Source organism: Phaenicophaeus curvirostris, chromosome 4 (genome assembly GCF_032191515.1).
Source record: "Phaenicophaeus curvirostris isolate KB17595 chromosome 4, BPBGC_Pcur_1.0, whole genome shotgun sequence".
NCBI classification, from domain to species: Eukaryota; Metazoa; Chordata; class Aves; order Cuculiformes; family Cuculidae; genus Phaenicophaeus; species Phaenicophaeus curvirostris.
In genome coordinates this window covers 44,113,955-44,138,317 of record NC_091395.1, presented here as the reverse complement: position 1 = coordinate 44,138,317, position 24,363 = coordinate 44,113,955, and the positions used below count along the sequence as shown (strand labels likewise).

Sequence of the window (24,363 nt, the reverse complement as noted above, 5' to 3'; positions counted from 1 at the left end):
GAGGGACTCTGATTAAAGCAATAAAAGAGAGCAGGGAAACAGCAAGGAGGGCTGAGGAGTGTGGTTTGCGGTTAGGGGAGACACAGTGTCCACCTCCTGTGCCCGCACGGGTCAGGACTTAGCTGGGGAGCTCGTTTCGTTCCCCCCACTGGCCACAGAAAAAGAGGTGGTTTATTATCTGGATTGTAGAAGCCTTCAGGACCGGGGGACACTGGTATAGGCACAGGAGCAGCCTCTGCATCCTGTGCAGAGGGGTCATGGGCAGCTGGCCCCTAAACATCATCATCCTTTGCCAGGACTACATGGGCATCTTCTGCATGACCAGTTTTCTGTGATTGTGGGTGCGGGCACTGGAGGCTCCAGAGCAGCCTCTGTTGTTCTCAAGAAATTAATGTTAAAACATTACTCAGCACTATACCACTTGGTGAATGCTAATTGAGCTTCCAAATTGGCTAGAGACACCAGCACTGCTTCCTTAACAGATAGAAAAAGGGAGGCCAAGGCAGCACCAACCACTGCAAAGCCTGAGGAGCACAGGTTAAGTTCAAGTTCAAGTTAGTTTTGCCCTTGCAGGCCATGGCCATAAAGTGACTCAGGAGGGGCCTGCTTCTGATCCCACCCTCTACATGAACTCTGGGCAGAAGGAAGCTCTAGCAAATTCAAAATTATTTTTTTAAAGCACTTATTTGCCTTTCCGTGTGTGCATGTATCCATCCATCCATCCATCCATCCATCCATCCACCCACCCACCCACCCACCTGGAGATCTCTCTCCCTTTTTACTCCTTCCATGTCTTGCCCACATTGGTGGGGCTTTTGGGGGCAAGACTTTATGTTTGCCAGAGTAGGTAGCACTGTGGCGTTCAGCTTTCAGCTCACTGATAGCGCCTGAAGGTCCCAGGGGTGGGAAAGGGGTAGCACCAGCCGGCCACATCCCACGCTCCGCTCGTGTCTTGGCTGAGAAGATGCTGTGAGGGAGCGGGAAAGCACCCCTTGTCCAGGCATGGAGGGCTGCTCCGAGCATGGATTTAATAAGGAAATCACTTTGGGCTTAAAAATAAGGTTTGAAAGCATCCTTCCTGTAGCAGATGTGAAGGAATAAGAAAGAAAAAAAGAAGTTTAATATCTTTTAAGGTGGAGTTAAGCACTTTATGAGCTGGATCATACAACCTGCTTGCCTAGACCACTGTGGGGGCTGGACGGCATGACCTGGGAGGTCTCCTTCTGCCCTAATCTCAAATGTTTCCTTATAAGAACAGTTTTGACAATGACTAATAACTTTTTAATTTTCTCTAAGCGGAATGAAATTGAGAGACCCCTGAACTTTCTCTTTACATTTCAGCCTCCTTCTGCAAGAACAAATGGGACGAACAAACATAAGTCCCGCTGACAAGATATTTAATAGCCATGATATGGGGAGCTTTCTGGCAAAAGGAAAGGCCGTTTTATTCAGAAATAGCTGAATGCAGCCAGTAAAGAACGAGCAATTAATCACACATTTGAAGAAATCCAACATATTAATTGAGGCTGAATTTTAAATGCTCACTGCTCTGGTTTGGACAGTGACAAATTAAGGCCCATACAAAAGCAGGTTTGGCTCTTGAAGAAGCCCTCTGAGGGCAATTAAAAATGGGAAACCAGCTGGTAAGCGTGCAAATGTGACAGCTTGAGGAGCTTAAGAAATGAATACAAAAGAGGAGGGTGGCAGCATTAATGGTGTAGGAGCTGAGGTGAACGAAACGGGACCTGCTCTCTCAAGGAGGTTGCTCTGTGGTGGATGAAATGCCTCATCACGTGGGATGGGAAAGCTGTGGCAGCCACATGTCCTCGCTGCCCCAGGGAGCTGCCCTGTACCTGCCACAGACAGGCTCCAAATGAAGCCCCCACAAACCAGAGGAGGTGCTGCCCTGTGCATCCCACAGCTCCCCCCGTGCCCAGAGGAGAGCTGAGTTCGGGGATGTCTGAAGCTGATGGCATAGGCACCTCTGAAAATGCCTGTGGTACCTCACGGTGGGAAAGGCAAGGGGCTGAGATGGAGGGTTGATTTTCACAAATCAGCTTGAATGAGAGTCAGGTCTGCTCCAATCCAACAGGCAATCTCCAGCCAGGTTTCAAACACAGTGCTTCATCGTTCCCAATTAGTTTACAGTTTGCTGTTCTGACTCAGCCAAGAAAATGGTTAATTTTCCTACTGAAAATGCAAAAAATAATTCAGATATTAGTCAAATTATGAGGGATTTGTAACTTGCCATTAGAGTTACCATCTAGGAAGTGTTAGCAGATTTATAAATAGTGCCATGAAAACAAACTATGAACCAGTATAAGCCGGAGCTTGTCAACCCAGTTGTAAAAGGATGCCACAATTTCTTCATGCTGTTCCTCCCACATTTACCCCTACCCTGCCTCTCCCCACACATACAGAGGGCGTGAGGTACCACTGCAACAGCCTTTTCTAGAATTACCTTCTACCAATGTGCAGGCTGGGGAACTGGTCACATTTTCCTCATGAAAGTCTGTTCTTGTGAGGTAATTTGTTGATATAAATCTCTTTCCTGCTGTGAATTATATGAACTTTTTCTCAGAAAAAGCTGTTAATACAGATCCCTATAGACAACTTGTTTGGTTTTTCTCTCCCCTGGTCCATAGGAAAGGATTGCTTCCACTAACATTAACCTTTGGCAGACAATAATCCTTTCAGGAAGCTCAGCATGACAGTGTTTCATTTGAGGCTGCTGATAGCATGGAAGAGTGGACAAGATCACTTCTGGTTTGAATGTCTAAATGAAAAGAAAAAAAAAATAATTCATGACAAGTTGCTCAGTCTCTCATCAGTCTCTGTGAAGCTGATACTTAAGCTACTTCTTTCTTGAAAAAAAAAAATCTTATGTTTGTTAGCCCCGTTTCCAGCACAGCAGAGACGAAGCATGGGTAATCTTTATGTAAAACGAGTTCTCTTTTTGCAACCACCCCACAAGCCTTGCTTTGTGTCACCAGTGTGGGTAGTGACAGCCTTAACAGTGCCATCCTAGCCAGCACACCAAATAATAAAACAGGTGGGCAGCCTCACCGTGGGAAGCGGCTGCCAGATCACCGTGTCGTTATGCTTGGGCACAGGTAGTCACTGCAGCGAGGAGACCCTGTTTGTCCTAACAGTTTTCATATAAAAAACCCACATCCTAAGACTGAATTATTTCTCTTCTAATGAATGAGCTCAGCATCCAGGGTGCCAGCCAGTGAAGGAAGCCCCAGCTGGCTGGTAACAGACCCGGCCTCGAAAAGCAGCCCTTGCCAAAAATCCTGCAAGGGTGGGAAGAAAGAGGCAACCAGGGAGAGCCACAAATGCAGCCCTGAGGCTGTGCCGAGCACATGAACAGCAGCTCCAAGGAAGAGACGGTTTCAGGCAGTGCTTTTCTTGTTTGAAGGGACAGAAATGGGCTAATTTGGATCTGGCAGTAGGTAACCAAAGAGGAGATAAAAGATGAATCTTATATAATGATCTGAAACTGTCCTGCGTACCCCCTCCGGTTCCTGTTGACAACCACAGTCTTTCCCAAGTACAGCTGGCTAAAAACAGAGAAGTCTCTGAATGACATTTAAAAAGTTTCACACACCAGCGTGGTAAACAGAGCCAGCACCAAAACTTCCCTGCCTCCAAGAAGAGGCATAGGGAGAAGCAATTGTTCCTTTCTTATCCACCTCCCTTCTGTAATCTGTTGTCTGGAGACTGCTGACACGCGCAAACATCTGGGATACATCACGGACCTTCTGCTGGAGAGAAGAGATGGGATTTTGGACACAATTAAGCTTGGAGGCTCTCTGCAGCCTTTGCAAGGGAACAAACAGCAAGTTACTGCACGTACAAAAGGAATGGAGGGAAAGAAGGAAGGTGGTTTTATTCCAAGACAAATGTGTGAGCCTTGAGTGTGTGCAAAAACTTCATGAGCAGAAACCTCATGCGCACATGAGGAAGGGGAAGGCTGATGGGTTGAGACAAGCAATTGTGACTTGTGTTTTGGGGGGCTGCCTGAGCAGAGGGGAATACTGCCAGGAGTACCGAGTACCTTGCTGGTTTTGCAAGCTGTGGCTAGTTCCTTCTTCAGGGGGGAGGGACAGCAAATTGTTCTTCAGGCCAGGAGTAAGGAGGGCTATCGCACTTGGCAGCAGAGAGGAGGGCCACCCATGGAAACACTGCCAGGAAGGACCTGCTGGGATCCTTCTCCATCCCCGAGCTGGCTTACAAGCTACCCAGGAGTGCAGGGAGAGCACATCCACAGCTGCTGGCACCCTTAGGCAGACTCATCGAGGTGGTGGTCCCCCTATTACTTTTGCAGCTCCCTGCCAGACTGACCCTCCTTAGCACTTCTTAGACAACCAGTCCAATTTTACCAGCAACAAGCTGGGGGACAAGAAGCAAGAGATGCAAAGAACTCAAAGCCAAAGGTTCCAGGTTTCCAGATGAAAGACAGAAAGGAAACAGGGTACATAACTTACTTTCAAATAGCTGGCAGCAAAGGGTTAAGTTTTTTCTGCCTGTAGGATGAGAGATAACAAAAAAGTTGTAAAAACCCCATATTCAGCATTTTCTGTTCCCAACTGCCATTCTTCATTGCTCTAACAGCTGGGTTAAAAATACTTTGTTAAACCTGAGGACCTAAAGGCAGAGAAGGGTTACCTGTACATGCAAGCTCAGCCATCTCAACACACAACCACTCGCAGCTATCAAATTCCCAGCATCTTTGACTCTGTAGACAAACCCTTCTCCCTTCAGGTACGAGCTGCGGTGAATGGGAGTGTCAGAGCAGTGGGCTCCCTCCTTGAAGGGAGAAAGACAAATGTGACCCCTTGTTCCTGCATTGTCTGGGGTTTGAGTTTCCTACTTGAGCCCTCAAAGCGCAAAGATACTGGGCAGAAAAGCACAGTCAGAAAAAGAGGCAGCAGTCAAGAGGAAGGGAACAGAAGGGACTAAAAGTGGGGGCAGTTGACCACCTTTTATTCTCTGAGGTATTTCTAATGAGCAAGGAGGGTGAAAAAAACAAGTAATGGGAAAGTGAGGAAAAACTTATAGGACTAGGATGACATTTTGAAAAAGTGGAGTGAGAAAGGGGCAGAAGACATCTCATGTCAAGTAACGGGTAGAAAAAACCCAAAAAGCCAAACTGGAGAAAAAAAAAGTGTCAAAAATGAGCAAGAGGGCAGGGGATTTTAAGCAATGGTAAAAAAAATATAGGACATTATAGAAAGTAAGTTGGGAGGTAACAACAGAACCTAAAGAAAGAATTGAGAGGTTGATGGAGGAAAAGCCTGGAGAACTTTGAAGAATGTTATCTTACAGATGCCAGGTTATCAGTAGAAAGCTGCTGGTTTGACTCCATCCTCTCAGTAAGAAAGGCATAATCCAACAGCAAGAGAATAGTTCTTCAGCCAAGCCGCAGCCCTGGACATTCTAAATATGCTATAAACCATGCTTCACAAAAATTATATGACTTGCTCAAAAACTTCAGTTTACCTGTCAGCAAATTAAGGACAAAGAGAATTCAAGCCAGGTTTCTAAGCATGTTTTAGAGCACATGGCATGACAGGACTGGACAACAGCATTTTCTTTCTAGACAACAAACAGCCTCATCCATTGCCTAAAATATGAGCCCACCAACAGGACAGAAAGAAAGCTGCAAGGGTCAAACAGTGCTTGCAAACTTTGCCAGCAATACTGAAAAGGCATTAAAAGTCTGATTCTGACCACCCCCGAAAACTGACTTTGCTTGTGCAAGGCATTAGGTCAGTGCTGGCATGAAGCCCAAACAAAACTTCGCCTGGCTTTGGCTTTTTTCCCCCATTATAATTCAAAATTCACTAATTCAAGGAGATGGATTATGATTGCAAGTGGTGGATGGAGGGGAACCAGCAAAGACTACAAATTGCACAGTAGTGCTATGTGCTATGAGCATGTGACGAGCCAAGGTGCTTATGGCAGCACCTACTTCCAACAGATGCTGCTTTGTTTTTTATCTTGTAAATCCTCATAGCAGACCTTGGCACACAGCAATTCTCACGGCAAAACTCAGGCAAAGTTCCTGGAGCATAAATGTCCTCCAAACCTTCTTTCAGGTGGTGGTAAAGGGCAGGAAAATAGCACCTGCATGTTACATTGTCCACTTGGACCTTTTCAATCAGTTGCTGTCACAGTGCAGAAAAAAATCTGAATAACTTTTTTGAAGAATGTGAAAACCAGTCTTGCTAGAACCCTTTCTCTCAGCTGTGTGCACCAGGTCCTCCTTTGGCTCATGAGGATGGAGAGAAGAGGAAAAGAAACACCTGACTCTTGTTGCTCTTGGTGTCAGGATGCCCTAAGGGTCTTCTCATTTCTTGGAGCGTGGGTGAGTCTAAGATGGGCACTCATGCGTTCAGTGGGGATTATGCTCCCTCTGCACCCATCACCTCCATGTCCAATCCAAACCGGAATGTTTCAAAATCAGTGACTTTCCTCCCTTGCACTCTGACTAGAACGGCTCACAGACCTTTTATGAAGGGTACAAGAACACAGGAAGCTGTAATGGCCTTGGTTTTCTGAGATTTCTGGGTGGCTGCGCAAGATTTCCTAAGTGAGGGGCGGAAACAGCATGTTACACGGGAACGTAAGTATTTTCTCTAAAAACCATTGACGGGTGCAAAGAATCCACTTAAAACATATAACCAAATGTTATTTAATATCTTAAAAAGTAACACAATCCAAAATGGATATTTCACACAACACTACATAAACAACATGAACACAATATTACCATATGGAGGGACTTTCAAATATAGACTTACAAAAATCCCTGTCCTTTTTTTTCCTTTAAATTATTATACTAAGCATGACAAGTAATCATCATTTACAATATGGTACACTGACACAATAAAAACCATGTTACAAATGTGCTGTTATAAATCAGTAACGTTAGGGAAGACATTTCATGAACTGTAATTATTTCATATGAAATACTATACAATATAAACAGAACATCCATCTTGGATGACCTTTACAGCAACCAGAGACCAAGTAATTTTTAATTTTTTTTTTTCAGTGCAAACACATTTATACAAGGCAGTCTTGGCTGCAAAACTCCCTTCTAACATACAGTAAGTCCCACTTGCATTTATTAACTCATTTAAACCCTAATGCAACAGCCACATTCAGTCACTCACAGAAAATTACCTGCAGAATTACGATCCCTTTAAATTTAAGTCTCCTCCACATACAAAAGTAACATCTGTGCCAATCACTCCAAGGGCCCTTTCATACTTCTGGGTGGGTATCCTTTGGGTCGCTCTAACGGCTGCACAACACAAGGGAAAATCACCCTTCTGAGGTGGGAAATGCGTGGTGGCTGTCGCAGCATCCCGGCTGGGTGGCTGTGCGTTTCACCAGGGATTCAACCCTTCCAGAGCCAGGTGCGTGCACGTGGCCTTCTGCTCCTTCTCTGCATTTAGTGTCTCAGGGGGCAGGGGAGGAACGTGGAAACCCTCAGCTCAGAACTGAGCTTCAATGGAGTTAACAACCCATTCCCATCTCTGTCAGATCTGCGGGAGGTCAGGGCAGTTACACTAGATTTACACCCGCATGACTGAAACCAACATTTGGAGCGCCGCTATGAAAGAAGAGTGATAGTCCCATTTTCTTCTAGCACCAGCTTGGCTTTTGGTGGGTCTACTGCACGCCTCTCATGCAGTAACGATGTACTTTGCTTATGCTGGGGGAACATTTTAGATATATACTTTTTTCTTAAAGAATTTTGTAAAAAATAGAACATTTCTCTCTAATACTATACAGTTTTCTTCAGAAGAGCAAAGAGAATTGTAAACTGTGGGTGTGACACCAGACTAGGAGTGCTATTTGCTTTCTCAGCACAACAATTTGGACACTCGTGTTGCGAAAAGCTCTGCAAAATGTATTTGAAAAACAAATTTTTAATTAAAATAACTGTTTCTAAAACCACTGCTGGCAGTACTTCCTCATATGACTGAAAACTGATTGGTTTTGGCACTGCTAATCCAAGAGTCTCTGCAGGATCACAAAGCAGTTTCTCTCTTAAACAAACTGAATGCATCAAAAGGATAACTTCAGAGTACAAACACATTTTGGTTAACTATTAAACTTATTCCAATAAAATTTAAAAAGCAATTGGTTATTAATCAGACCACAGACTCTTAAGTCTTTGTTTTTTCCAACGTGCCTGGACATAAAACAAGGTCAGTAAACTCTGCTTACCTCACAGGCTCATGAGGCTTAGCTGGTACCAGGTGCTTCGAGGCCCTTGGGTGAAAAGACTTGATTTAAGTGCAAAGTTTGATCCATATTTACTACGGCCTCTTGAAATATTGGCTTGATTGTTCTCTTTGCAAAAAATGACTACCACTGGCAACCACTTAGGCTGTAGTTTCCATTAAAATTTGTTTTCCAATACATTTTAAAGTTGAGTGAACTTTGTTTTGCTTCTAATGGGCATTTTACAGTGGTGCAGAAGTCAAATGGCTAATGATTTCTTATAGGTTTTAAACCAAAATACTTAAAATGGCAAAATGAGCTCAACTGATGATTGTATATTAATTTGCATCAGGATAACGGTACTAGGATTGCTGAAAGAAGTGTTCATAAATTGGTATTTCTATATAAATGTGATCTGCTTAGGTTCAACTGCCACTTCCTTTGGTTTTTTGAAAAAAATCTTTCTTTCTTCCCTCCTGAAAGGTGGCTTGTTGCCGCTGGCTACTTTTCAAATGCCAGCTTCATTTTTTTTGGAAACTTGCCCACATCCTTTGAACAACAGGCACACACCTGAAGTAGGGACCCTAATACTGCTCCCAGCAAAGTCGATTAAAGGCTGATGGTAATTTCTACAGGAGCAAGTGCTTCAGATGCACACAATCTAGAGAAGAGAGTGCATCTTGTTAAAAGAAGAGCTGTTTTAACACCCTTGCCATTTCAGAGAAACTATAAGCTGATATGTTGACAAAGATGGAGGCAGAATAGGGCCCAAAGTATTTGAAGGCTGCCAAGAAAATACCCAGAGTCTCTTCTGTTAAACCCCAAACTGTCAATCACATTTCACAGTCTGTAGATGTTCCTAATTTGCTAAATTACAAATACATTTTCAAGTTCTACCAGGCAGAAATTTTAGCAGTAACTAGGGAGAGAGGATGGAAGGTTTTAGCCTCCCTTTCACTTTTATCCCAATCACGCAGCCTTGTCAAAGTCTTTTAAGTGACTCATCTGAAAGCCAGATTTCTAATACTGCAGAAGGAAATTGTGGCAATGGAAACATGATGACTTCATACGCAAGCATTGACACACAAGAGAACGCCATGACCTAATGCTTCAAAGTTTTTAACCTTGCTTTGTACAATACACTTTTCATGTTGCTGCATTTCATCAAATTCATGGAGGTAGTTATATGTGTAAAAAAAATTACCATAAAAGTAACATGTTGTATTATAATAATACATTTAAGTGTGCAAAATGCCGACAGATTTGTGTTGACCCTCTACAACTGAACACAACACAGATTCAACCTAATCTAACTCTGTAAACCTTTAAATTGATACATTAGAAGAAGAATGATAGATAAGCAACCATGTAATACAAGGCTATGATTTCATCAAAGGATTAGGGTGACATAAAGCACTCAAGCTCCACTCTTGTGGTTTTGTTACCAGAACCTCAAGATGGAATTTCCTTATATTCCATTGTTGATTTTAAAAGGAAAAAAAAATAATTCAAGATTAGAACGTTTCTATTTGAAACTTCTGTTTACATTCCATATTCCAAGAGTCACATTAATATTGGTACAATGCCATGTCAACATTAATATGACATTTGTGTTGTCTGCTGGTCTCTGGGAACTTTAGGAAATAACATACTATACAGTTCATAGGTATGTACTGTTGTATTTTGTTGGAATTTCATCTTCTGTACAAACAGCTGCCTGCACAAATTCTGGTTAGTATATGACAAACAAGTATTTCCCCCAACGGTGAAATCTGTTTTTGCTGTTCACATTTTAATACTGCCGTTAGTACTTCAGATCATCACTGTAAATTTTTTCATCGTTTCGACATTTTTATTTACTTAATTGATACATACTACTGATGTCAGAGCTCATCTCAGAAACAAAATCACAGTCAGCCACTGCATAGTATATGACAATTCCCCACAAAAACTCTGACTCTACAGTTCACATGGAATAAGCACGGCTGGAATTACATATTGAATAATAAGATGCGTCATGCAAAACATTATATGGTAATTAGAGCACATCTTGGAAGGTATGATAAGGCAGAAGGCTAAAGGCCAAGTGACTTTGATAACCAACCAAAAGCACAATAATTTCCTTTATGTGCACCGAAAGGTCTTATTGCTCCTATGAAATGGAAATGATACACTGAAATCAAGGAAAACAGACCTGTGCATTGACCGGGTGTTCTTGACAGAACTAGAAATCGATTGTGTCCAGAATTAGAAAGCTGTTTTATACGTAAATGAACTATATCCAAGTGTGTAACGTAAGGCTGAATGTTCAGTAAGGACTTCTGATGACAATAGAGAACATGAGTGAAGCTCAAATGACTTTGTGTACAGAGCAATATGTGTCACCAGAACTTGATGAAAATACCGGTTTTCAATATGTACAGTTGGGTTTCATACCTGTGTACTACAAGAGCTGGACAACATAAACATCCCTTTTCAATGCAACAAATTGGGCTGTTGAACATTTTAGTATCTTGGTTATTCTTCCACCAATTTGTCTGTTCTGATAAAAAAAGAGAGTTAAATTTGAAGTCAGTTTGTTGCACTACCAGGTTGCATGAGTGACAGAGCAGAATGTGACCCTATACCTAAAATTACTCCTGGATAGTTTAACTATCCTTAGAAGGCACTCTGCAGTAATTAGCATAGTACTAATTACTTCAGAGTAACACTTTAGGGGAGAGCAGTTAGAATATGTCATACCTACAGAATTCAGATTTCTACTGCCAACCGTGTGGACACATTTAATTTCTAGAAACTAGACATGTCCATAAAATCTTAAATTGCAAATAACATCCACTGAATAAAAAGGCCAGAAGTTTATAATTCTCTAGATTTTGTTCTCTGATAATCACTACAATGTATGCTATTTTTAATAGCCTAATTTAGGCACTCTATTTAATAAGCTACATAAAATAGATTTATGTCCTTCCACTAGAAAGAAATCAATTCTTCAGGCCATACTTGTCACTTATATCATAAAGAGTATTTTTTCCCCAACAAATTAGTTATCCTGATTCCTATATTAATGGCGATTGCAATACCAGAAGTGACACAAGAATTAGATTATCTTTTTAAAATACTTGATTTATACTGAAGACATCTGTTATATTTTGTGTCACTCCACATTGTGGCTTCATGACAGTTATAACTCTCCCTTCCCTCCCCACGCCCCCCTCTACACAAAGGCCCACCTCCTCATTTGTGACTATGGAAGGTCAAGTAGCAAGTCTTAGTAAGTAAACATCTCTCATAGTTTTGAAACATAAAAGGAGAAGTTGTATACCTCCTCACCCTCCACTTAAAAAAACCCCAAAGCAAAACAAAACCCAAACCTCTTTTTACTTGCTTAAATGGGTATTTACGAAATTGTGTCACAAAAACGCACAGTGAAAATGACTGATTAGTATTAATAATTCACAGATAGAGCTGAGGTCATCACTTGTCATGTTTGGCATTGTTTTTCCTCACGGTGATCCTGGCTGGTTACTTTCAGCAGTGGCTCAGTTTTTGAAGTAAAAAATGATTAACTCTGCAGCACAGTTTAGCCTCTGACCAGGGGCATCACACATCTGTGGCATTTTTTTAAAATGAAGTTGGCAACTGCATGGACATTGAAAATGCAGATTACACTTACAGTGTCTAGACTTTCATATATGTGCTCAGTTACAATTAAGTGAAGCAAAAAGTGTACATATTATCTCTACTGCTATTCTGCTGCTACAGAGCCGCAAATGTGAAAAGCAATACCTCGAAATAAAGATTTCTTTGTTGCCCCTAGTCTACATAGCAGCACAGTTTAGTAACACCAAAACTGTGGTTGAGATGCTTTTTTCATTTTTCCCCAAAGATGTAAACATCAGTCCCAGTGTCGTAAACTTTGCTGTATAGGATGAGACAGAAGATCTGAGGCAAGATGACTATCAGACACTAGTGACAGAAGCTTGCAGGCAGTTAGCAGGTTTCTGCAGTTTCTCAGCTTCACTTGCTGGTGGGTCTGCAGTGGCTCGGAAGCTGAACGCTGGGCCTGCGCCACCATGTGCAGGGCTCAGAGCAGGGTTCTGACGTCTGTTGCTTTCAACGATACTGGAAGTGTTGGATGCCAGGCTCTCACGAGTACTAGAATGGAAAAGAAATATATACACACTCATATATGACATGCCCATGTATCTATCGACCAGACAGGAAAGGAGAACAGTGTGTTTTATAATAGGTTTCCTGTGTTTGTATGTAATGTCACACTAATGAACCATCTCATTTTGACAGTACACATATGTTCCTCCTAAATGGGTTCCAGAGGTACTCAGCAGTCACCATACTGTATCACAGGTATAGCACTAAGCAGAGCTGAAGCTGTCACACACACTGCGAGCTGAACCAGTATCAAGCATCTGGATTTTTCACCCAAGGAAATAGCTTCCATCTTGCACGTGGAACATATTAATTTTCTTTCCTGACTGGTGCATTTTTGCACAAAGTAACTTCATCAAATCAGTTCTGGGACTGTGCAGAGCTGGGCGAGTAATAATGTAACACAGCTTCCTTTGCTATCTCCTCTTCTACCTATGTTTTGTACACAAAATATTAACTGAAAATGCTATTTTACAGTAAACACACAAATGCTACTAAACACAACGCTCCAATTTTGCTTTGCAGCTGAGACAATTGCAGCTCGGAAGATGCTAAGAAATCTTAACTACCTGGGTCAGAGATCATGCTCGAGACAACAACTAGTGCTGCTACTTCATTAATTGAATGGAAACGTGCCTTTAGTTCTAACATATTGTTTAACCATGGAAGTGACAGGACACAGCATTTTTAAAGACTAAGCCTTTTAATGTTACATCTAATGATGAATGCAGAGGAGCCTGTATTTTAGTCTACAGGTTTTAAAAAACTCAGCCAAGATACGCTAAGGCTAGTTTTAATACTACTATTCTTTTTATCCTCTTTCCGCTCTTAATAATTTTTAATCTCCAAATGAAGTGCTCCTGTTGAGAGAGAGATTTGGTTGTCAAACAGCCATGTGGTCCCTAGTTATATATCCTTCGCCTATATGCCTACTTCTCTGCAAAATGACATCAGCACTTGCTGTGGAGATGTTTACAGAGTACATTTAGAAGACTGAATGGGTCTGTTTAATAAGCACTTGAAACAAAGACACTAATGTTCCATAGTCAGTTGAAAGTTAACCTAAATTTACCTGCTGCTGAAAGGGGGAGCTCTTGCCTGCCTTGTGTGGACCTGACCCTGCCACATGTTCCTGATGCTTCCCTGATGCTGAGCCTTGCAGCCAGCCAGATCAGGGACTGGTCTCAGTTAAATACTAGCCCTAAGAAAAAACCCAAAACCAAACCAAAACAAAAAGATTAGTGCTAGCATTGGGGAAGCGCAGGAATGTACAGCTTTGGATGTGGCAGGGGAGAAGAAACACGTCAGTGCATAGCACAGAGGAAGGAAGAAACTCCTTGTTTAGTTGTGGGGCAGATTTAAATACTCTTAAACTGATGGAATCTGGAAAATCAATGATGCATTTAGGAAAACTCACATAGATCTTTTAAACTGATCAAAATGTTATTGATCATCTTCTGCCAATTATTGCCTGTCAGTCATTCCAAACAGCTATGATGGGTGATGCACGTCAGAGATCTCTGTGAGCTGCAATGATGCATGGTACACTTCTGTTGTTCATGGTTTGATTCCTTTCCTTCTCCTTTTTAATGAAAATAGCTGCAATTGTTGTTTAACAGAGATCATTCAGTGTTGTATCATTCCTTATGGGACCACCAATCCCAGACCTTGAAACATTTTCAATTCTGATATTACAAACTGACCATTACAACATGCATAAACAAAGAGTGCAGTGAGAATTTTGCATGCAGAGTAACACCAAAATCAGCTCCTCCTTTAGGTGACAAAAGAGCAGCAGTATTATATAAGCTCTAAAAATAGAGGAATAAAATGAATATTGACAGCTAGTATTTACTACATACAACTTGCAAAAAAAGCAATGAATAAAAAACTGTGAGGCTGTTTTCCCAATGGTGACGTGTTCACAAATTTCACACACAAATTACTTTTAAAGTCAAATGACCACGGCAAATCTCTAACTACACCATGGTTTGTTTTGCTTTTTTTCTTTTAATATTCCTTTTTTTTCAATTTGTCACACTTTAAAAACATAGTTTTCCTTTCACAGTGCAGAATTGCTACTTTTTCATCTCCCAAGCAACATGCACACTCCAGTTTAAATGAAAAGATACCGCCACACCTCAGGAAGTCAAGAGCTACAACATCAGTGGAGGTTAGAAGAGTCTACCTGAGGATTATCACTACATACACATCCTATTCTTATACTTTCCCCTAGGCATCTGCTAATGGACGCTGTCAGATCTAGGTGAATCTTACCAGATTGATACTGGATAGCTTTTTTTCTATTTTCTGGAAAATGGCTGTGAAGTACTTTTTTTGTTATAAGGTAAGAAAGTAATAACAGCATGGTAATTATAGCCAGAGGGCTGAATTCACCCACAGCTCTTTCTTTTTTCCATAGACTCATACTGAGGAGTGACCACAAGTCAGCAAAATCATGCAGTTCGATCATATTGACCCAAAGCCCATGAAAAAGCCTTTGAAATATCCAAACTACAGACTGGTCTTACAAAACAAACACACAAGAAAACCCTGCTGAATGTTGTCCCTCTCTTTTTTTTAAAAAAACTTATTTTAGGAGGCCTTGCAAAAGAAAAAAAAAAGATATTCATTAGGAAGTAGAAAGTAAAATTAAAAAAAAGGCATGTGCGAAATACAACCATTATTGAAAGCTGCCTACCTACTTCCCTTTTGATCTAAACAAGGTGGTATAGAAGCATTAAATCCAGTATGCTCACCGTGTTCTCTTCTCCTGATGGCTAAGTTTAACATTAACAGAAATTTTAGCTTTTGTGTTAATAGTTAGGGAAGGAAATGTCTGCCTTTGCATTACCCAGAAAAACCACTTTGACATCCAGCCAGCATATAGACAGTGAAATAGTAGTCTAAGAATTGATTTTTATCCAGTTGACATCCTGTCCTGGAGTTGAAACGCACTCTGTAGAGTGAGATAGGATGGGCAAGAAGCAAATACCACCATGTACTTCCCCCACAAAAACTTACTCCAAGTATAGCACTTCAACTAAAAGAAGAGATTACGTTTAAAGAAGAACAGTACAAACAGCCCCATACAGCAGCTGTATGTGAAAAAGATGCCAAGCACCTGCAGAACAATCAATAATAGGAACAAATTCAAAACCTTTTTAAGTTTCTTTGTAAAGCTGGACTCAGTGCAAGCGGTACAATTTACTCAAATAATTTTTCACTCATGAAAATTATACCTGTGTTAAAAGCTTGGTCCAGTTTGAAGATCACTGCATGCAGCAGTAGGCCCAATAATTGCTGCCTTGTCATTAACATCAAATAGGAGTAGCCATCAAATCCTAAGGAATTCATTCCAGATTGACATGACTTTAAGTGAAAATTAAATTTAGTCCTGTGTAGAAACAGGAAATCCTTCACGTGCCTTTTTGAGAGCTTTTGCTACAGGTTTTTTTTAAAAAATATATTTAATTCTGAGGAATAAGAGTATCTTTTATGGGATGGGAAAAAAAGCAACAAAAAAAGTCACAAAACCCCCCATTTCCCTTCACTTAACAGAGATTCAGTCTTGGAGGTTTTATTTTTAAACACAGACAATAAATAATTTAAGCTTAAGTAAGATGCTCTAAAAGAAGTACCACTGTAAATTATTTCTGTGTTCCTGGAGTCATTGTTCTGAACTCTGATGGGTTGCTATCCAGGGCAAACAAAATCAGGCTTCATGCCAGCAGAGACCTAGGACTGTCAGAGGCCAGAGAGAGAAAGAAGGCAGCTGGAGTGAAGGATTCTTAACCTGGAAATGAGCTTGTGAAACCTTCAGGGCAGGGAACACACCAGCAGTGCTCTTCTCCCTACACCTGTAAGACTCCTAGCACACCAAGACTTCCATGATGCCTGAGATCCCTGGAATGGAAATGACTAACCAGCACCACCATACACAAACGTGTGGATTCTCTTCCCAAGTAACTTAGACAAGGCACCTCTCTCTCTGCTGATGCAGCGATGGGTCACCTCTGAAGTTCAAATATCCTGAGCATTTTCAGCCATGGGGGGAAGGGTGACTGTTCCAGTCTCACCAGTTTGCGATGGTGATAGGTACACTTCCAAAATTTTTGAAGAAAACAAACAAAAATGCCCAAAGCCAAAACAATCACGGTTTTTTGTTGGTTTTTTTTTTTTGTCTGAGCCAAAGATTATGCCACCTACTCATGTCTAGTTTTCCAGTTAATCACATTGATGGCACCTCGGAGGGAAAGGGAAGGGGGTATATGCAGGAGCTCATCCCTTCTATTCTAAATGCAAACACAAGTTTAATACAGAAAAAAAATGACACAGGGAGGTTTTCAGCAAACAGAAAGTGAACTAATAATACAGTCAATGCAGCAAATGGTCATTGGTTGCTTACGGTATGGCGGGAAAGCCACACATCTGAACAGGAGATTCCAGAGCTGTAGAAAGCACTGTCTGAAAATGTGTGAAATTGTTTACAATGGCTCTACATTCTGTCACCAATATCACACACATACATAACAAAAACCAAAACCTTCTAGTCTGTAAACCTGCAATGAATGTGACAGTCCTACCGTGGAGAGTTGAACCCGCTGTCCACAGTAATGCTGCTGCTGTCCATGCTGTCCAGGCGCGCTGAATGGGTGGCTCTCTGGTTGTTGCTATTTTCTGTTTCCTTTGGGGTGAGAAGAGTAAGATTCTTCTCAAACTTTCGCTGCAGATCCCTCTCTTTTTCTCTCTCCAGGAGCCACTGCATCGTGCCAACATCATCCCTGTTCTTTTCTTCCTCAGCATTTTTGTTGGTTCCTTCCTCTGAGTCATCATCATCAGACACATTGTAGTAGTCAAAGGAGGCCTCCTGGTTCCCAGCTGTTTCTTGCTGTCTCTGTGAAACGGGCATGACCTGTGTGACTGAGGTTACTGTCGCTTGTTCAAGTTTCTCATATCTGACTGGCAATGTGTCAGAGGGGGTCTTTTGATGGGGCTTTAGCAGGGGTGTGCTAGACTTATGATAACTATTCACAGAAAGAGTGTTGTGCAGTGGTTTAAAGAGTGTATCCTTGCTAAATATTTCTTTCCTTTTATCAAGGCTGCTTGATTCAGCGCTATGGTGTTGAACCAGCCGCCCATTTGCAATCACCTCTGGCGTTTGGCCAGCAATCGCTGAACCACTGCCTGGGCCCTTTGGGGACTCCTCTTTGTGCACTCCAGGCTCCCTAGCAATATGTTGAGACTGTCTTTCTGCAGAAGACATTTTTTTGAGCCCATCTGTCCCTGTCAGCGTATCATGATCTTCTTTATTCTTTCCCAGTGGTGATGGAGCAGTAAGCACAGTCTCACTGGATGTGTTGCACTGAAAATAGTCATCGACTGCAGATTTTGTTGTGCAGGAGTTGAGCTCACTATATGATGGTAAATTCTCTGTAGTCTTGCTTTGTTCCAATAGGCTACAAGAGCTGGGAGTTTCTACACTGCCACTAGCGATTTCAGGGATGCAAGTCTCTTTGTAGCTTGCAGATGAAATCAGAGCCCTTTGATGACTGAGCGACTGAGACGGCCTTAAGGTACTATCATCAATGTAAGTTTGGCTAGTTGTTTGGTCATCTGGGCTACAGCCTTCACCTATGTCTTCAGGTGTGCCTAAGGTAGCTGAGCCCAGAGGTCCCTTGGAGTTATCCATGGATCGCGACCTTTCTTTAGCCTTACTGGACCGCTCATTCCTCGATCTTCTATCCTGTGTATGGCTGTGGCTTCGATGGACCTTAGAGTGGGAGCTTCCCCTGGAAGGTTCAGGGAAGGGCATTTCAGTTCTTCTTTTGGCCAGTTCACCAGACACATCCCATTCTGGTGTCATGGGAAAGTGAGATTCAATCACATTAGGACTGCTGTGCATTATATAATTATCTCCCTTGTGTTCTATTATAAAACAGCCTTCTCGTGGGGATCGAGTCAAGGGATCATAGAACTCATACTCCCTTTCAGCAGGTATATCCAAATGAGAGCCATCTGATGGGTCTCCTTTGGACACCCGAGTCTTGCTGTGTGATCTCGATTTCCCATGAGACTTTCTATGATTCCTGCTCTTTTTACTTCGCCCACTATGGTGAGCTGAAGATCCTGCTTTGCTCCTTTGAGCTTTTTCTTCTTCAAGTTTCTTCATTAGTGCAGTGTGCCTCATGACATTTTCCACAGTCAAGTCTGGGTTAATACGCCTGATAATCTCCATTTCTACCTCTCTAGGTATAGTGGTAGGGGTGTCCTCATCCCTTAGTGGCCACTCCTCTGGAGGAAATTGGGCAGAGAAATTTGCCAACTGTTTTGTCTTGTCCTTCTTAAAACTTAATCGGAATAATTTCAGCCCAAATTTCTTAGACTGCTTTTCTACATCCTTAGGCTTTGTGAGCGTCTCTGCTTTATAAGAAAAATTGACAGTACTTTTACTTTTCTCAGTAGGTGGGACCTGACATAACGAAGGAGGACAGTATGAGTCTTTACAGTCTTTTGCTGATTTCCTCTGTAGGGTAGATGCATGCATGCTGTGCATGTCTTCTCTGCAACAATGGCAGGAGTCGCAGTGGTTTTTGGGTAGTGTTCGGTCCCTGACGCATCCCGAGGTGGAGGGAGTAATAGTTCCTTGTTGTGGAGAGGTACATTGAGACCTGTCAGGTATCCTCTCATCCAAATGGTACCATTTACTGTTAGTTCTTATGAGAGATGGTGTTATAAAGTAAGTCTGCGGGGTTACAATGAAATAACCATCTGGAGTTGGGTATATTTTCCTCTCCCGCACAAGCATATTCAGGGTATGCCGAAGGATTTCTGGACTGGGCGTTGGAACTCCTAGAAATGACAGTAAACACACATCAGGGAGTGCATAAAACCATGCAGGACTCTCTGGCTCCCCTCTCCCCAACAAAAAGCTTTTTTCCCCCAATATGCAAGCTGGAATATGCTGAACAAACAACTCCAGCAAAGCACTTTGTTAGGCATTCTCTTCTCCATTTGTCCTTCCACTTATCTCCTACATTTCAGACATATCAATTATTAATTCAATAGAAAGGAGGCCATTAATGGAGTGTTAAAAAAAAGGGGGGGTAGTGGGGAGAGACCTTCTAGTCACTTCCACTGTGCAGGTGACCTTCAGCTACAAGATGGAATCACTGGAAATCAAAGGGTGTCAGGGAACACATTTCACTTTTATTCTTCTTCTAACTAAATATTTATATCCCAGTTCAACAAACCTATTTAATGTAATGCCCAGTCACATACAAAACAGTGATTATTTCTTACTTTGGATGCCTAAGTTGTTTTTCCACAGAAGAACACGAGACAGAATAAAGCATTCTCCCAAATCACCCCTTTATCACAAACTTGATTACGCTGACTTCCTCTCCTAATAAAGTATGTTCCAACTACATCAGCTGCTCAAAAAAAAGACACACCTTGAATACCAGAGTTCACCTTACCCAGAATTTTTCACTATGTTGGAAATTACAGACTTAGCTTTGAAGTATTTGCTTCTAAGAGTTCTCTGCCTTTCACATGAGATGTCAGGGACACTACATAAGTGCTTGTATGACGTATCGAGCAGAAGACAGTTATGGCAATGCTACATCAATGCCACATTAGCCAGACAGCAGACCTGGCATTGAGAGCCTGGTCATTCCCAGTATCAGTACTCCTGCTGGGTTCAGTGGTGCAGGACCAAATCTTCAATACTTTAATAAACAACATACCAAGTTAGCAAGCTCTGCATAGGAACAACTTCCATCTAGAGCTAAGGAAGGAAGAGATTTAGGTCACAAGCTGGTTTTAAAAAAAATCCATCTATACAGACTAAGAAATAAAAATATTTTGTAATTTTCAGTGGAAAAAGCTATCTTTAATCAATATGTTTTGCTGAACTAAAATGCATTTTAACTTAATAACAGAATCATAGAATCATGAAAGGTAGAAAAGCCCTGCTAAGGTCATCAAGTCCAACTATCAGCGCACCACCACCATGCCTACTAAACCATGTCTTGAAGTGTCACAACTACATTTTCTTAACACCTCCAGGGCTGGAGACACCACCGCTTCCCTGGGCAGCCTGTTCCAGTGCTTCACGACTCTTTCAGTAAAGTAATTTTTTACTAATAGGCAATGTAAGCCTCCCCTGGCACAACTTGAGGCCATTTTCTCTCATCCTATCACTTCTTCCTTGAGAGAGGAGACCAAGAGCAGCCTCAGTACCACCTCCTTTCAGGTATTTGTAAAGGGCAACGTCTCTCCTCAGCTTTCTCTTCTCATGACTGAACAATCCCATCTCCCTCAGCTGCTCTTCATTGCATTTGTGCTCCAGACCCTCCACCAGCTTCATTGCCCTTCTTTGCACAAGCTCCAGCACCTCAATGTCTTCTCACAGTGAGGGTCCCAAAACCCAACACAGTATCTGAGGCGTGGTTTCACCAGTGCTGGGTAGAGGGGGATGATCACTTCCCTAGTCCTTCTGGCCATGCTGTTTCTGATACAAGCCAGGATGTTATTTGCTTGGTGGCTTGTGTTCAGCTGCTGTCAACCAACATCCTCAGGTCCTTCTCCTCCAGGCAGCTTTCCAGCCACTCTTCCCCAAGCCTGTAGTGCTGCACCAGCTTGTTGTGGCCCAAGTGCAGGACTTGGCACTTGGCCTTCTTGAACCCCACACAGTTGGCCTCAGGCCATCAATCCAGCCTGTCCAGATCCCTCTGTAGAGCCTCCCTACCCTCGAGAACCCACCCAACTTCGTGTCTTCTGTGAAGTTACTGAGGGAACACTCAATTCCCTCATCCAGATCGTTAATAAAGATATTGAACAGAACTGGCCCTAACACTGAGCCTACGGGAGCACCACTTGTGACTGGCCACTGATGGGATTTAGCTCCGTTCACCACAACTCTCTGGGCCCATCCATTCAGACAGTTTTTAACCCAGTGAAGAGCGTGCCTGTCCAAGCCATGAGGAGTCAGTTTTTTTCCAGGAGATAGCTGTAGGAAAAAGTCTAGGTAGACAATGTCCACAGGCTTTCCCGCATCCACTGAGCACGTCTTCTTCTAATAGAAGGAGATCAGGTTGGTCAAGCAGGACCTGCCTTTCGTGAACCCATGCCGGCTGGGCCTGATCACTTGGTTATCCTGTACTTGCCTGGTGAATGCACTCAAGATGATCTGATCCATAACCCTCCCAGCACTGAGGTCAGGCTGACAGACCTGTGGTACCCCAGATCCTCCTTCCAGCCCTTCTTGTAGATGGGTGTGACATTGGCAAGCCTCCAGTCATCTGGGACCTCCCCTGTTAACGGAGGGAACTGAGATATACCTGGGACTGAGGCAAAGACAGCATGAAGTACCTCACCCTTTTCCATCCAACCAAGCATGGAGATTCTCTTTGGCTTTCTTTTTGTTGTTAATGTATTCGTAAAAACATTTTTTGTTGCCTCTTACAACGGTGGCCCAACTGAGTTCTAGCTGGGCTTTTGCCTTTTTAATTTTCTCTCTGCATGTCCTAACAAGATCCCTGTACTCTTCTTGAGCTGCCTGCCCCTTCTTACAAAATGATTAATTAATAATGCTGGGTACTGACCTGGTTTACATTTTTAGAACTAGAGAATTTTTTTTTCAGAAGTTTGGAGGATCTATTTTAAACCCAAAAAACCCTAATATTTTTTGCTCTGGGTCTTAAGTTTTCTTTTCAACCAAACTAATTTAGGAAAAAAAAAAAGAATCAGAGAGTAACTTAGGCTGGAAAAGATCTCATGAAGTCATATGGTCAACACATCTACTCATAGCTGGTTCAACTTACATCAGTTTGGTTAGGGCCTTGTCAAGTCACGCTCCGACTACCTTTAAGAATGGAAATTCTAAGGATTTATGCATGCAAAAACATTTCAACACAGTATGTGCTTTTCACACAAAATCTCAACCAGGTGTACCTGCCACAAACACAATGTCACTGGTAGCGCATACCGCCTGGCTGAAGGCTGCAAGCTCACCGATTTCCTTCTGTTACCAAACATGAAGGCAACAGCAAGGGGTCTGGCACTATAATCAACACCCCACCAAAGATTAGCAACAAGAAATAGAGAATCTGTACCAATTCCTTCATTCAGCCTCTTTCTTGCTACATGGTTGCAGGCAACATAATGAGTATTCTTATATTTGGCTTTCAATGTTTGAATCTAGAGGCATAACCACGCTGCCGGTATCCAGTAATACCTGTAACTAAAAATCTTAAAGGGGAAACAGCAAAGTGTTAGGAGTAACTGCTTTCATTCATGCTACAACAGAGGGGGTGTCGGGGAGAAGCACATGGGTGAAGTAAATATATTTAATGCATAGTCCACAGAGCTAAAAGACTGGGGTTGATCCAGACACAGGAAGTAAAAGAGGTGAAGAAAGGATGTAATTTGAAAGAATAAATGAGACTGGAAATTTGAAAAGATGAGCAAGTGAAATGGAGAATAGGGAACGTGCATTTTCTCCCTTTTTCACGTGGGTGTCCACAATTTATGTGATAATCCTAGAGAGTAACAAACACCCCCCAGATTTTCTGGATGAGTCAACATGCCAGAAACAGCAGTAGATGGGAAAAGCTGAAATCCAGAGAGCTGGGGGAAAAAAGGATTACCCTTCCACAGCCCAGAGTCCTGAATCTCTCTGGACTGAAGGAAACAATATGCACAATCCTATGGATTGTGAGGCAACTGAAGAGCAGGCCGCCCTCCGCATAAGCCTTCAGTAAAGCACAGGAACACAAAGAGTGATCCCATAACAACCAGTGGTCATCCTCTAACCTCTTCTTTACTGCAGAGGAGCTGCGGTATCTGCTTGTGCAACACCACCCCTTTTACATTATGCTTCACACCCCCACAAGAAGTGGATGACCCCAAACTCAATCTCATGTGCTTCTCCATCCTGTGTTGAAAACACACTCCAGGGTCCAATGCAGGTTCAACTGAGACACACTTGCTGTGCAGCAGTCAATCCTGCCTCTACATAAATCTGAGTGATCCACTGTTTTCCAGGAGCTCAACACACACCTACCTCTGTGGGAACCTAGTCCATCATTCTGATTTTACTGAAAGACTTTTTTTAACATACTGTTTCAAAAACACTGGAACAAAAATAAAAGAGAGGAAAGCATTCTCCTGGGAGTTTATGGAAAAGTTAGGGAATGATATTGAAATGGATCTTCTGATGTTTTACACTAACTCAGGCAAAAATGAACTGCAAATACATGGAAAAAATAATGATACATATTTTTCATCCAGTAAACCATAATGGTAACAATGTATTGGGTAAATGAGTCTCTAAACAGTGGATGCACAGTAGTTACATTAATGGACTAACTGCTGTGAAAACAGAACATGTAGACAAACACCAAGAAAAAAAATTAGCGTGCTTGGGCATTCAATGATGCTGTGACTTTAATTGTGTCAGCCTTCTCGATGAAGCTGGAGAAGATCACTTTTATCATTCCCAGCATATAGAACTTCCATGTGGTTCACTAAGCCAGCAGTGACAATGGCAGATGCAGATCTTTGGAGCTCAGCACTGCCAGCTAATGCTAGCTAAGGGTTTCCTTCGCACCTCTTTCAAGTACTTAAAAAGTAGAAACAGACCCAAATTTGAATTAGGCTTTCCTGCATGGTGGATAGGAACAATGACACTGCTCTGGCTCCAAATGTTGCTATTTTAAGCAGATTTCCTGGCTTTCCCAAGACTTTTCGCTTTACAGCAGCCTGCCCGCACTATGTCTCTATACGTAACCTACCCTACTGCATTCAGAAGCCTCCTTATGGTCTTCCTTCCTTCATTAAATAGGAAAGAATACCAGTAGTTTAGAGACTCTAGCATATAAAATACTGCATGACAGCAGTGGTGTTATTTAAGATTATGTAGTGCTTTAATAATTCAAAAGCAGA

The 24,363-nt window shown here is 42.2% G+C and overlaps 1 protein-coding gene across 5 annotated transcripts in view; it reads right to left on the bottom strand.

The window, feature by feature from the left end:
* Positions 1 to 6,673: 6,673 nt before the first annotated feature.
* STOX2 (storkhead box 2) overlaps positions 6,674 to 24,363 on the bottom strand; it is a 152,887-nt gene continuing 135,197 nt past the window's right edge. For all 5 annotated transcript variants that reach the window (XM_069855902.1, XM_069855907.1, XM_069855905.1 and 2 more), the window contains exons 3-4: positions 17,001 to 19,266; positions 6,674 to 12,402 (exon numbers count right to left, since the gene is read on the bottom strand). In XM_069855902.1, coding sequence (XP_069712003.1) covers positions 12,207 to 12,402; positions 17,001 to 19,266 — 2,462 coding nt within the window. In that variant the 3' untranslated portion in view covers positions 6,674 to 12,206. The remainder of the gene's footprint in view (positions 12,403 to 17,000; positions 19,267 to 24,363) is intronic.